The sequence below is a fragment of the Kwoniella dendrophila genome, chromosome 4 (assembly GCF_036810415.1).
Source record: "Kwoniella dendrophila CBS 6074 chromosome 4, complete sequence".
NCBI classification, from domain to species: domain Eukaryota; kingdom Fungi; phylum Basidiomycota; class Tremellomycetes; order Tremellales; family Cryptococcaceae; genus Kwoniella; species Kwoniella dendrophila.
The window spans coordinates 1,472,898-1,486,519 of record NC_089479.1 but is presented as its reverse complement, the minus strand read 5'-3'; the positions used below and the strand labels follow the sequence as shown (position 1 = coordinate 1,486,519).

General features: G+C 38.9%; 4 protein-coding genes across 4 annotated transcripts; 3 read left to right on the top strand and 1 right to left on the bottom strand.

Moving 5' to 3' along the window:
* Positions 1 to 77: 77 nt before the first annotated feature.
* Positions 78 to 3,429, bottom strand: L201_003657 (uncharacterized protein; the record flags this gene model as incomplete). The annotated part of the gene is made up of 2 exons (XM_066219410.1): positions 78 to 3,357; positions 3,416 to 3,429. 2 exons carry the CDS (start codon positions 3,427 to 3,429, stop codon positions 78 to 80), a joined length of 3,294 nt encoding a protein of 1,097 aa, XP_066075507.1.
* A 2,630-nt stretch (positions 3,430 to 6,059) lies between these two features.
* Positions 6,060 to 9,917, top strand: L201_003656 (uncharacterized protein; the record flags this gene model as incomplete). Its single annotated transcript, XM_066219409.1, has 6 exons — positions 6,060 to 6,141; positions 6,203 to 6,920; positions 6,983 to 7,184; positions 7,253 to 7,356; positions 7,417 to 7,774; positions 7,845 to 9,917. The coding sequence occupies 6 exons, from the start codon at positions 6,060 to 6,062 to the stop codon at positions 9,915 to 9,917; spliced, it is 3,537 nt and encodes a 1,178-aa protein (XP_066075506.1).
* A 339-nt stretch (positions 9,918 to 10,256) lies between these two features.
* On the top strand, positions 10,257 to 10,538 carry L201_003655 (uncharacterized protein; the record flags this gene model as incomplete). Its single annotated transcript, XM_066219408.1, has 1 exon — positions 10,257 to 10,538. One exon carries the CDS (start codon positions 10,257 to 10,259, stop codon positions 10,536 to 10,538), a length of 282 nt encoding a protein of 93 aa, XP_066075505.1.
* Positions 10,539 to 11,096: 558 nt separating this feature from the next.
* On the top strand, positions 11,097 to 13,034 carry L201_003654 (uncharacterized protein; the record flags this gene model as incomplete). Its single annotated transcript, XM_066219407.1, has 1 exon — positions 11,097 to 13,034. One exon carries the CDS (start codon positions 11,097 to 11,099, stop codon positions 13,032 to 13,034), a length of 1,938 nt encoding a protein of 645 aa, XP_066075504.1.
* Positions 13,035 to 13,622: the final 588 nt, after the last annotated feature.

The following is a 13,622-nucleotide window of genomic DNA, read 5'->3' as shown; positions in this document are numbered from 1 at the left end:
AGAAAAGGCAATTGACAAAGTAAATTACAACGAGACGAAAGAGGAGCGGCAGGAAGTGGGTATCGAAAGACGAGTAATTATTGAATATTGGTATTGGTTTTTTTCTTAGAATGGAAGAATTTTGTAAAAGAACTTGTTCTATCCATCTTAGGTTTAAAATTCAATAAAGAAGCTGATAAAGATAATGAAGAAGATGAATTTGACGATCTAGGTGAAGGTGGTTCAACAAAAGTAATTGATCTTCTTTGTTTCAATACAGGTCTTTCTTTTCCATTGTCCGGTAATTGTAAAGTAGATTTCCCTTTACCTTTATCTGAACCTGAACCTGAAGAAGATGTAGAAAACGAAGAGGCGGTAGGTGATTGTTGAGGAAACTGATACAATGTAGAAGAATCTTTTCTTGGTCGATTTTGATTGTGATTGTTATTATGATTATATGGTGAAGAAGGTTGTGAAGCAGATTGAGATGGTGTTGTTGAAGGGAAAATATAATTTGATTGAGGTTTATCTTGATTTGATAATACAGGTACTGAGATACCTCTTAATAAATTTGGTCTAAATATTCTGTCTTTTTCTTTTTCTGTGGATCTCATTTGAGCTCCTACAGCAATTGTCGCTTGTCGTATGAATCCTGGTCTACTATTAACAAATTTTGTCTCTTCCATAATATCGTTGAGACTTTTGTCGGTATCACCTAATTCAACTGATTTCTCTTTAGCGTTCGCATTAGCTAAAACTAAATGCATATCTTCAATTGAAATTGTTTTTCGATATTTCTGTTGAACTCCTTCTTGTAATTTAATAATCTTCTCAACTGACTTCGATAAGCTTGAAGATGTTTCTTGATTTGAGAGTTCAGTAGAAGCATCTTTTGTCGTCTCTTTTTCTTTTATCGTCATTGAAGATGTAGAGAGAGGTATTTTGGCACCAGGAGATTTCGGTGAAGGTGGTTGATATGATTTGAAAGGTAAAGTTTGTGAAGAATCAAATTCAGGTGAAGCTATAGGTCTACCACGATCAAGTATACTGCTACTACCATTATTGTTAACGTTAACTATTTTGGGTGAACTTGCGAGTGTACTTGTTGAAGTGGAAAAAGGAGAAGGAAAGAAGCTTTTTGATGCTGTAGGAGTTACCATAGAATCATATGGACTACTTGATGTAGGTGAAGGATCATTATTAATGAAATAAGATAAAGAATTAAATCTCGGCGTAGCTGTACTCAAACCTGCAGTCGTTGGTGATAACGTATCTGTAGTTTGTTGTGGGAATTTGTATGATGGTAAGACGATTGAAGCTGGTGCATTCGCACGTAACCTATGATGAGCTTCCGTTTGACCTACTTTAGTCGTTGTCGATTTTGGGGTAATATCTGGCATATTCTTGAAAGGTGACGAAGAAGGTTGAGTAGGTAATACTGATAATATTGCTGTAGGTTCGATTTCTGGAGTAGCTATTTTAGATGCAACATCAATCACAATTTGAGGACCTAAATATCCATATTCACCTATACTGACTACAGAAGATTGTCTTGATTGATCTTTCATCGTAGATGAACGTATTGAAGAAGGTCTTCTCAATTCCCCACAAATAGGTTGAGAATTATCTTTACTTCCTAGCAAAGCTTCGGATGATTTACGTGAATTTGGTTTATTGTTAGAACCCCCCTTCGATGATCTTCTTGTATCGCCTGACATTCTTCTAAGAGCGCTTTCCTTTACCAGAGACATCCTTCTTTCGGCCAATGAAGCTCTTCTGCTAGCTTCAGAAATATCCGATGCCATGGATCCATTTCTTGTATCCCTTCTCGAGCTGATTCCAGGAGCTAGTGAACTTCTTCTTCTTTCAGCTAAAGAGTTTTTCCTTGAATCCGCACTAGCTTCAGAGACTACTGATTGTCGTTTCATAGATTCTCTTAGGGGTGATATACCTAGAGGTGTTGATCTAGCAACAGGGAAAGAACCTGCTGCTCTGATTTCTAATCCTTTTATAACTTCTTTAGATGACTGAGTTGATGAGATTAGAGGGTTAGAAACTGACCTTGCTAAACCTGGTCTGGGTGGTGCAGCACCAATTGGTACACCAGCACTACGTGGTGCAACATAATTAGTTGTAGCTCTATTCAATGAGGGTCGCCTTTTATCCCTAAGAATCGCATTGGGTTGAGCAGGCGGCGGAGGAGTACCGATGATTTGATTTGCTGTTGATGTTTGTGTAAATCTCGGAGCTTGTAATAAAGGTGAAGGAATGATCGAGGATGATTCCGATAAACTATCTTCATTTATACGAACATCTGGCGCAATTGCGACTGATTCAAGAGGGAAATTCGAATATGTTGAAGGTTGTTGGAACAATGAAGAATGATTTCTGAATTCAGGTGAAGGTACATAAGATGCGGTGTTTAATTCTGAATCATCTTCTTCATCGTAATCATTATCATAGTCTGACTCATAATAATCATCTGTTTGTGTTGTAGCAGGTGACCAACCTTGATACGCCCAAGCTCTTCTATCAGCTTCTTCATCATCTAAGTCTTCCTCTTCATCACTTGAATCTTGAATGGTAACTTCAACGACTTCAGAAAATCTTCTTCTTAATAATTCTAAACTTGCTATATTCCTTAATCTGGATTCTTCAATTGAATCAAAGAATATCGAACTTGTTCTTGAATTTTGTCTAGAATTGGAATTTGTAAAAGAATTTGATCGATGATGTTGATCATTATGATTATTACTATGAAGGTTTGATGATAATCCACTTGATCTTCTCCTTGTTACTAAACTCTTTGCACTTGATCTTCTTCTTTCATCAGATAAATCAAATCCCAATAAACTTGGATTAGATTGTCTTCTTTTACTATTACTAACTTCATAAGGTAATTTATATGCTTTGGATAAAGATGATGATCCTCTTCTACTATCTAATGATCCACTAAAACTATCTCGACTTTCTGCTATAGATCCTCTTAAACTTGCTAAACTACCTCTAGGAGATATTGAAATGACTGATCCTCCACCAACCGATAACGCCCATGAAGGTCTTCTGCCACTCCCACTTGCACTAGTGAAATTATTCAAATTTCCCCATCCAGGTCTATTCCATATTTCACCTTGTCCATGTATCGTTTGATTTTCTTCTGAATCGATATGCTCTCTCATTTCATCATATTCTTCAGTATTTATCTCTTCGTGACTATTATCGTATTCAAATGCTGGACCATTTGAGAATGTCGGCGATTGGAATTCGGGTGAAGTTGCTGAATACGATGAATCAGGTGAATGAGTTGTCGAAGGCATTTCGCGAGAAAGGGGGTCTATCATAGACGAAGCGGTATGAGGCCACCGAGCGATTTCGGCTCTGAGCAGACATTCTCGTTAGCATTGTTATATTCATCACTTGGTATTATTTTACTCACCTAATGTCGGCCATGTTGATAGAGTTATTCCAGGTGAGACTATTGCTGTGTTTGTAGGTAACCTGCAGGAGAAGCAGCTAATTAAATCCTTCAAAAAGATTTTCCGTTTATATTGATGTTTTTGAGTGAGTGTGTCTTTCGAAACGAATGTATAGTGGCCAGCACCTAATGGTATGATTTGGGCAAGAAGTAGTTTATTGCTGTTCTGTCGACCTTAAGGAAGGAATGAAACGATCTTGGTTTGACAATTGAGTAGTATCATGTGAGGATTATAACAAGAAATAACAATGATGAGATGTAATGTTTGATGATATAAGGAATGACGAAGGTGTATGGTGGATAAATCGCAACTGACAAGACAAGAACATGAATGCTTGTCAACTCAATGATCACATATATGAGTTCACGATCGGCTCAGGAAAGAGTTTAAACTATTTTGCATGATATATGAACCCTAAATGCTTGAGGTACCAGCATAGTATCCTTCATATTGAAAAGAGGTATGGGGGAAAGACTACAGTAAATTATGAGGATCTTCAAAAAATTCAAGAAATCATTGTATAGCTTGGCTTGAAGAATAATGATATTACGCGAATATAGGTACTCCTTTGCTGAGGGTAAAAGAAAGCCCAAAATACGAAATAAGAATGTCTCATGGATACGAGTAAGGAACATTCCATCTCTTAAATCAGTCTTCTTATTCGGCTACGGGAACATCTTTTGTTTACAGCCTTTTATACCATATTAGGATTGAAAGTTGTACGTATGCTTCCGTACATTATCCGAGACTTTGGTAAAAGCAGAAGATCGGTGAAAAAGATCGTCAACCGTCTAACATTTTCGAAAATAATACTAAGTAGGGTAAAATCATGGCTTTTCGTACCTTGTTTTTCTTTTCCTCAGCCCTTAGCTTTATCCCTTTGTCAGTTTTCCTGTATTTTTACTGTTCCTGCAAAAACAGATATCATTCGAATGTATCTAGCACTTCTGACACATACTTCTCTCCATCGAACTCACTAGATGTCAATCACCGCATACCTACAGTTCTCTCCATCATAATTTTGCCGCCTGTTTAGACTTTTGAAGGCATAACCTCTTAATGACAGGTGAGCAATGTAGAAAAAGGTTTATATAACCGCCTGCTCGTGGCTTTTGTCGATCCTCTAAAGTTTCATTAACGATCGACGTCCATGAATGCTATTTTTGATTGTTGTACGGATTCCGTCAATGACCGTATATCGAATGTTGCGTTGATGTAGATCACTTTGCCGATCTCTCATGCTGCAGCGACTAAGTGTTCTTAGCGTCCTCGTATGTCCTGGTTGATTACCAGTCGAAGAGACTTCAGACAAAATGATATCTTGCGACAAAAGACCAAGGCTATCCTCCTACTGAGCATATCCAACATGCATGTAATCTGTAAGTTCCGTCAGAGATGCGACAGGTGATCTTTCGGTCCGACTTCATACCATATTGTATAGGGTGCTGTTCAATTTTTCAAATTTTTTTGTTATACACTTCAGGGTCGCAGAGTGATCGACAGGTACTGTCCGTACCTTTTTACCTTTCAAAGTTTTCCTGTTTTTCTTTTACACCAAATTTCCTAATCAAGTTTAGTTCTACAGCTACACAGGTCAATTCGGTGAACGTACATACTACACCGTCATAAGAAAAGCCTTTACTGCGAGAGTGACAACCCAGTGGCATCTCTGGCTTGCATTTAGGCTTCATAGAAAGCGAATTGGCTCCTGACCAAGTCGTATGGTAGACACGCGAGAAACACCTTATTATACACCTAATTGAAGCTAAATGACTGTTCCGAGCCTAGTTGTTACTCATGAATTGGATCGTGAATTGGATCGGAATCCATTTATGAAGTGAATCTTAATTTGGTTCAGCGATACGCACCTGTCGTCTTGAGTCATCTCTCGGGGACATTGCCATACACGGTTTGAGTGCTCGAAAAACAATTGGGGTTGAGCTTGTCGATGAGCGATCATAAGGTTTATGTGAATCGTTCCTTGGCTGAAGCGGATGCTAACACATGGATAGGTTCATAGAGTGAATCTTATGTTTGTTCTCGGTTGATCCGACTCTGATCCGAAAGATGCCCTTCGCAGATCGGGTTGTAATAAACATTACATAATGCGAGGCTCATGCGAATATCGACTTGCATGCTCACTGGAACTGATCTCGTATATGTAGTTAATAAGACTCTTTGTTTCAGCTTGAGGCTTATGTATACCTGGTCCATTATTCACCAAACGGAAGACAGTTGATGCTTTTTCCTTCAATTGATAGAAGTTTGATGAACCAAAGCGGTATAGGCGCGCGAGGGCAAGTGGTACCCCTTGAAAAATGAGCCTATTTTGAACTGCCGAACCAGGAATTCGTTACCGCGCGCCTGTCTCTGTCCAGCTACGTCACCAATTGGGCCCCCAGGTCGAACATGAAACGACATGTTGATAAATTCATGAATATTCATGGCACAAAGCCCAGAAATGAGAACAGCTAAACGAATCAATCAAAACATCTAAACTGATACATGATCGGTATTGGCATTTGGTCATCAAATCACAGCTAAATTGTACATGCGTGGACCGACAAAGTGGTTTTGACCTTCAGCATAATTTAGAATTCCAACATGTGGTGGCCGTTTCAATGGTTATTCATCTATGTCTTGGGAGGTATAACCTTTGTACCTTTGGTAGCAATATTAGCTATAGGTATGTCTTTCAGCTCTGATCTAGGCTTAACAAATTCATCTGCTGATACCCATCTTTTCAGTATATATTTACAAATATGGTTCAGTCCCAATAGGTGATGCGGATCCTGAAAAACTTGAAAAAGCTGAGATTCAAGCTGAACATGAGAAGAATGAACAGATAGAAAAGGGCAATAACCCAACGAATCAATCCGATAAACCTTTATCTGGATGGTTGACAGTTAGACGACAATTCAAGCCTATAACAGCGGGATCAAGGAATGCCATAGCTACTGGTGATAGCTCGGAATCTGTTAGAGCGGGCGAACAAGATGAATCAGAGAAGGACAAAGATAAAGATAAAACCGATACAGCATCAATCAATACAAATGCATCGTCATCGTCAACCACTACATATTCAGCTAGAATAGCACAAACTTATAGATCAGTAATGGATGCTAGAGCAGCAAGGAAAGAGCCTATACCTAAAGAATTTTTCTTCTGTGTCTTGAAAAGTTCAGTATTATTTTTATATGAGGATGAATCGCAAAGTAATTGTGTTGCTGCTTTAGGTATAGATCAATATACAATTAGAATAGAAAGGGAAGATGGTAAAAAGCTCAAAGGTAAAGATGCTGAAATGTTCGCTAAGAGAAATGCAATAGTGATGAGAGTAGCAAAAGGTACGGAGAAAAAGGGTTTACCATTATTGAGTAAAGGGACTTCAGCGGATGCTGAGGAAGGAGCGGAAAGAGAGATGCAGAATAAGCCAATTTTCCTGTTTTCAAAGTCAAATATAAAGTAAGTCTCCTCAAATCGCATATGATATTATTGGAAATACAATCCAAGCTGACTCAATCCAGGATGGAAGATTGGTACCTTGGTCTGCTTGAAGCATCATCTCAATCAGCGCATGTTAAGACATCATCAGTTTTTGAGCCAAGGGATATGCAAGCATTAGTAGATACGATAGATACGGAACCGGATCCCATCCCTATGAGGTGGTTCAATGCTATGGTCGGAAGAATATTTTTCTCGTTATATAGGACTGAAGCTCTGGAACAGGTGAGCCTATCTTGCTTGAAATCCAACAAACTGGTATATATCATTTTAGCTCACTAAACCTGTTCCAGTTCATCATCACACGGATCATGAAGAAATTGACTCGGGTGAACCGACCATCTTTCCTCGGACCAATAGTCGTAAGAGAGGTAAATGTGGGATCATCGCCACCATTGTAAGCCATAAACATGTTGGACCAACATCAATCAAACTGCTTACTGTTGATCTGATATAGCCTTTCCAAACCTATGCTCAAAGACCTTACTGCTGATGGTACAGCAGCCTTTGAGACTCATTTTCAGTACCGATCGAATCCTAGTAAACCTAATTCACAGGTTCGTATCACTATCGCTACCACTGCAACCATCCCAACAGGTTTTAAACCTTATGTCGTAGATTTGGTTCTAGCTGTAGAATTAAAATCAATAGAAGGTAATTTAGTTATGCAAATTAAGAAGCCTCCAAGTAATAGAATTTGGTACGGTTTCACATCTATGCCAAAAATGGATATAGAGATTATACCGGTTGTTAGTGAGAGGAAAATTCAGATTGGAATGGTATTAAAAGCTATCGAGAAGCAATTGAGGGATGTTGTGAGTACTATATCCTATGAATGCGTATATGTAATACTTAAATGAACATAGCTGATAAAGGATGATACAGATCGCAGAATCTGTTGTATTGCCTAATATGGATGATTTAGCTTTCTTCGACACCAGCAAATTAAACGTTCGTGGAGGCATTTTCAACGAAGCAAGTAAAGCCAAACATGATGCTGAAGCTGAAGGAAAATCCCCGATAGAAGTCAATCCTTCAATGGATCTCGAAACCTCAAAAGAGGATCCGTCGTCAGCTGTACCAGAGACTACCAATTTACGAAGAAGAAATACTCAAAAATCAAAATCAATTGATATCAATGGTCTTGATCACTCAAAAGCGGATCCCCAATTGAGCATTCCTCGAACGGATACTGCTCCTCCTTCGCTCAATAATGGCAATACAGTCAATAAGGCTGCAGCCATCAATGCCACCAAGAAGTGGTTCACCCAAACCGGTCACATGCAATCACCCGCCCTTGCAACACAAACCGTTACGGGAGGATTTAAGAACAGCTCAGAAGACAGTCTTCTTGGACGAAAATCCGGCGGTACCGAGGAACGAAATACGCCGCTTCCCGCACCGACAGACAGCGATCCTAATTTCACCAACAGTCCGACAATCGCGCCAGTCCAAGTATCTTCCTCGACTGCACCTCTATCAGCAGAAGAGAAGAGAATACTCGAAGCTGCACAACCTACGGAATCGCCTGGTGCAGAGTCCCCAAGGGGTGAAATCAACATTCATGCTTTAAGCGGTGTACCTCGTCAATCTGACCCATCTATTATGTCAATTTCCAGCTCAAGTACTGGAGCGACTGTGCCGTCGACAACAGCGCAAAGCTCCACAGCATCCCTGATAAGCAGTCTTAGATCTCGAGATAAACAAGCAATCCAAGCTCAAGTAGGATCAGCTAGAGAAAACCTCAAAAAGTGGGGAGTAGGCTTAGCCGCTAAGCGCAAAGCGATGAAAGAAGGTACATATCAAAAAGAGGAACCGCGTGCACCAGCCTTATATCGACCTCCTGAAGAAGATTTACGGGAAGATGAAAGACATTCAATTAGCACATCACCTAATAGATCACTACAAGATAGGTTGAATGCTGCCGCTCACTCGGGTGCTACTCCCATACCGATGCCGATACCTACTACTAGAGATAGATCAGCTTCTTTTAGTTCTCGACCTAGTTTGTTCGCTTCCCCAAAGTCGGCTGCATCACCAGCATCAGCTTCACCACCAAAATGGTCTCCTCCATCGTCAAAACCTACCACCGGAGTCGTACGAGATGATGTATCCCATCATCGACCAAGCTCATCCTCGGCTGTACCTTCACATGCCCGTCAACCATCAGGGACAGTACCAGCACCAGTCTTTATGCAACCTACATCTGGAAGATCAATGGTTGTTCCCCGAGTACCTAAAAGACCAGGTCAGGTTACTGGAATAGGACATAATGCGAGTGAACCAATGGTAAGAAAAGTATCGACGGAAGATGGATTGAGAGCGGAACATGTAGAAAATATCGACCAAGAAGATAAGAAAGAACAACCTCCAGCTTTGCCACCACGTAAATCGGCAGAATCGCTTCGGCCATCGAAAAGTGGATCGGAACAGCAGCCACAGGATATCCCTTCTCCAGCTAAACCTTCACCACCTGATTCTGCAATACCACCCCCTTTACCAGCTAGGAAAGCCTCACCTGCATCATCTATCCACAATGTTGATACTGGCAATGAAACACCAAAAGATCCTATAGCGGTTTCTTTATTAGACGATGATAAAGCTTTAGATCCCATTCCTCCCACATTACCTGAAAGATCAAATTCAGTTGCAGCCTTACCAACGGTCGATACTGGTAACAATAAAAAACCTGATGATATCCCAAATATCGATACCACTTCACCACGAACAGTCGAAAATGAATCTTTATCATCTAAAAATCCTGCTTCAGGTTCAACAGCAGAAAATGCTTTAAGAAATTTAGTAGCCAAAAATGATCAAGCTTTAAAGAAAGCTAGAAATAGCCAACCACCTTCACCTAATCCCAATAACATTTCGATTGAAGCTGTTAAACCTGATATTTCCAATAACAACACATCCAGAACTAATAATGAGGATTTGAACTCCGTGGATGATTAAATAACAACGATTCAAAAGCATGGTTATATTGCATAAATGAAAGTATACGAAAGTATACGAAAGTATACAAAGTGGAAAGGTTAGAAGTATCTTAGAAAGTTCAATTTATGTTGTACACTTGTTTATAGTTTCTTGATGCATATTAAAAGTTAATCAAATGATGTAAGATTACGAAGATGACATTCGACTACATTCTGAAAGCAATAATGCATGTAAACCGGTAAGTCATGTCAGGTTAATCCTGTATCTAGGTCGCTATTTCTCTGTTAGTTGATGCTTCTTTCTCTCTACGAGTGGGTCAGATTGACGAACAAACTGAACAATAGAACATTGAACAATATGGTAGTGAAACCAAAACCTAATTCACCTCCAGCCCATCCAACTTTACCACAAATGCCTAATCACAATTCTAATCCTATTCCTGAACTTGGTGAAAACGTTATCGAGAGTGAGAATTCAAATGAACCTATAACGACTCAACCTAATCAACCACTTACAATGAGCGAAACAATTTATCATAATTATCAAAAGAGCGAACCTGAATATCCTGGATGTCGTTGTAATTTCTTTTGGGGATGTTTTGATTTCACTGTAAGTGTTAAAATACCACAAGAAATATGAATGAGAAAGGTTTTACATCATTACTCAAACACAGCTGTGATTTGTTGTTCAATCAATCTTTCTTAAACTTCCCATAGTGCGCCTTCTAGGATGATGTTTACTTGTTGTAAAGTCAAAGATTGTTGTAGAGGTTAAATTCAGCTGTACATCGCACTTCTCTTGTACAATGTATAATATGTATAATAGTAACGCTGCCTTTCCATCCACATCATCTCACTTCACTTCAGATATCATCTTGTCCCACCCTAGCAATACTTTGCACTATCCGATATACTTTGTATATCTCTAAGTTATGTACTGTGAGGGTGAGCTGCAGAGAGCAATGCATGACAACCTGAAACCCGATAACCGACAAGATTTCCTAAAAAGGGGGACTTTTCAGGGTAAAATAGTGAATGACGATAACCGAAAGTTCAATACATATTTTGAGTCATTCGTGCTCAATGCTCAGAATATCCAAGCAAGGTGATATATATATACATATATACATACATTGTTCCCTTAGGTAGATGTTGAGATGTTTGTTGATCTTTATAGTCAAGCGAAACAATCAATGATATGACTTATATACAATCTACAACCTCACCACCTCCAAGAAGTCCTTCCATAGGATCACCATCCACTTCTTTCTCACCATCCTCTTATAATTCTTCACCAATTCGCCATTCACCTTTATCACAACCACCTATCATAGCTCGTGACAATAATCACAACGGATCAACAAGAAAATCTTCCCCTATTCTTTCCACCGAAAATGAGGAGTACATCTCCTCATTAGCTACACCTATACCTAAACGAAATAATCGTAGAAGTTCCTTATCACCTATAACATCATTTACAACGCCATCACCATCTTCTTCATCAACAGCGTCTTTCACAGCTCGACATAACGTTCAAATCCAATCTTCTCCTACAATAACCCGTGAAGAAGAGGCTTACAGTTCACAGCCAATCTCGCCTAGATCATCTTTATCGCGTTCACATCCATTACTAGGTTCTTATCATTTATCTTTATTACATTCAAGAATGTCACATGCACATCAACCACATAAATCATCGCCATCAACAAATTTTTCATTGAACATTATCTCTTTAGGTAAAGGTAAATCATGTCCAAAGGAATTAAGGTATCCTGATCCAATAGAAATACCATTTTCGTCTACTTATTATGACATAAATCATAACAATCTGGATTCTAGCTACCCCTCAACTTTATCGAATTATTCATCCTCCAAATCAACTCCATGGACAAGTAATGTAAATATAGAAAATCATTATTTTGATACTTTTTCTTCTACTACAACAACAAATAGTTTAAATGATTTGAATCAAACAAAACCTCCTTCTTTTCCCGGATATCAAGTTTCTCCAATAGGTCAATTACAAATACTTGTCAAAACTGCTGAAACACCTATCAAAGTATTCTTACTACCATATGATCTCAGAAAAGTACCTATAGGTGGAAGATTATTAGTTAGAGAGAAAACTTATTTTCGAATTGGTAATACCTCGAATGGAGATAGTATTGAAAATAGGAAAGGTATATTGAAATATGCTATTCAACTTCAATTTGTTTGTGTCCCTTCTTCAAATTCATTGCCGCATCATATAGAAGATGATATAGATAATCCGTATACTACCCGATATCACCGTATTGGTTCCACCACGACAGGTCATAGTCAAGAACATGGTATCTCACGATCTTTACCTTCAACACCTACCTCATATGATCAAAGCGGCAAGTCATTTTATCTTTCAAAATCACTCAAATTAGTATTCGTATCTTGTCCTCCGGACAGATCTGAAATTATGGATCTAGAACGTACAGATGAAATCATCGAACCTCCTTCTTCCGTACATCCAATCTCACATAGTAGTAAGAGAAGAAGAGATAGTTTTGCTTTTTCACCTGGATCTTTAGGTAAAACAAGTGAAGATTGGGAGATACTTAGGCGTAAATGGCATACAAAGAATGAAATAGGTATAGCTCAAGTGGAAAATCAACAATTGATTATGAATCCCAATAGTAACATCTTAGCAAAGCGTGAATTAGAACTCAATAATATCAATCAGCCTGAAAGGACGCGGAAGCCATCTCTCATTTCTGCTACTTCGCCTTCACCTTCACCTGCTCCAGCAACGATACCTTTACCTCAATTTATCAAAGAGGAAAATGGATCTTCGGTAAACCATCAAATCAAACGATCTTTATCACCTATCTCCATCTTATCCCCTCTACCTTTAAAATCAGGATCAATCAGTAGATCAAGACCATCTACTCCAACTTCACCTAGGCCCATCTCGCCTCATGTGAATGAACATGGTCCAGCTCTTATATGGAGTCCGAAATCGCAAAGAAGGATGAGAAGAGAAGATGGATTGGAGGAAGTTGAGTTGAGTGAGAGGTTGAGGAGGATGGAATTGGGTAAAGAGTCAGAGCAATCACATCCTGAGAAATGTCACCAACTCAATAAGCAAAGATGTCGACGAGGGTAATTTGACTTTAATGTTATCAGCATAACGGCTTTTCTATTTTAACAATGCCTTCTATTGATATTTTGTAATGTTGTCTGTAATCCCTCGTGTCCAATCATATAGTATCTCATGTTTCTGTTGTTGTTCTAGTAATATCATACCTGCTCATGCATGCTCTTGTAGCGAAGTATGTTTTCAACAATAATCAGACAGAATATTTGATTTTCCCAGGCACTTTTACGGAGCCCCCTTTAATGATAAACAAACGTGTGAAAGTACTCTAATATATTGAAAAGGAATGATGTGCTACGGTGCAAGACTGTATTGATATGATAATCTAGGGTAAATATCCGGTCAGGTACCCTTTTTTGTGAGTGATGTGAGGTCATCGTTACTTTTACTGCATTCCTGTAAACCATCCTTTCTCTCCTACAGTAAGGCTTAACTGTAAGCTTACTCGTCGTCGAGTTGATCGCGTGAGCATATATGCTGATAATATTACTTTACTGTATAATACGTCATACACTCATTTATCCTTTCTCACATCATCATACACCATTACTCCTACTTCTCATCATTTTACATGGCTATACTCTACAGGTCATATTC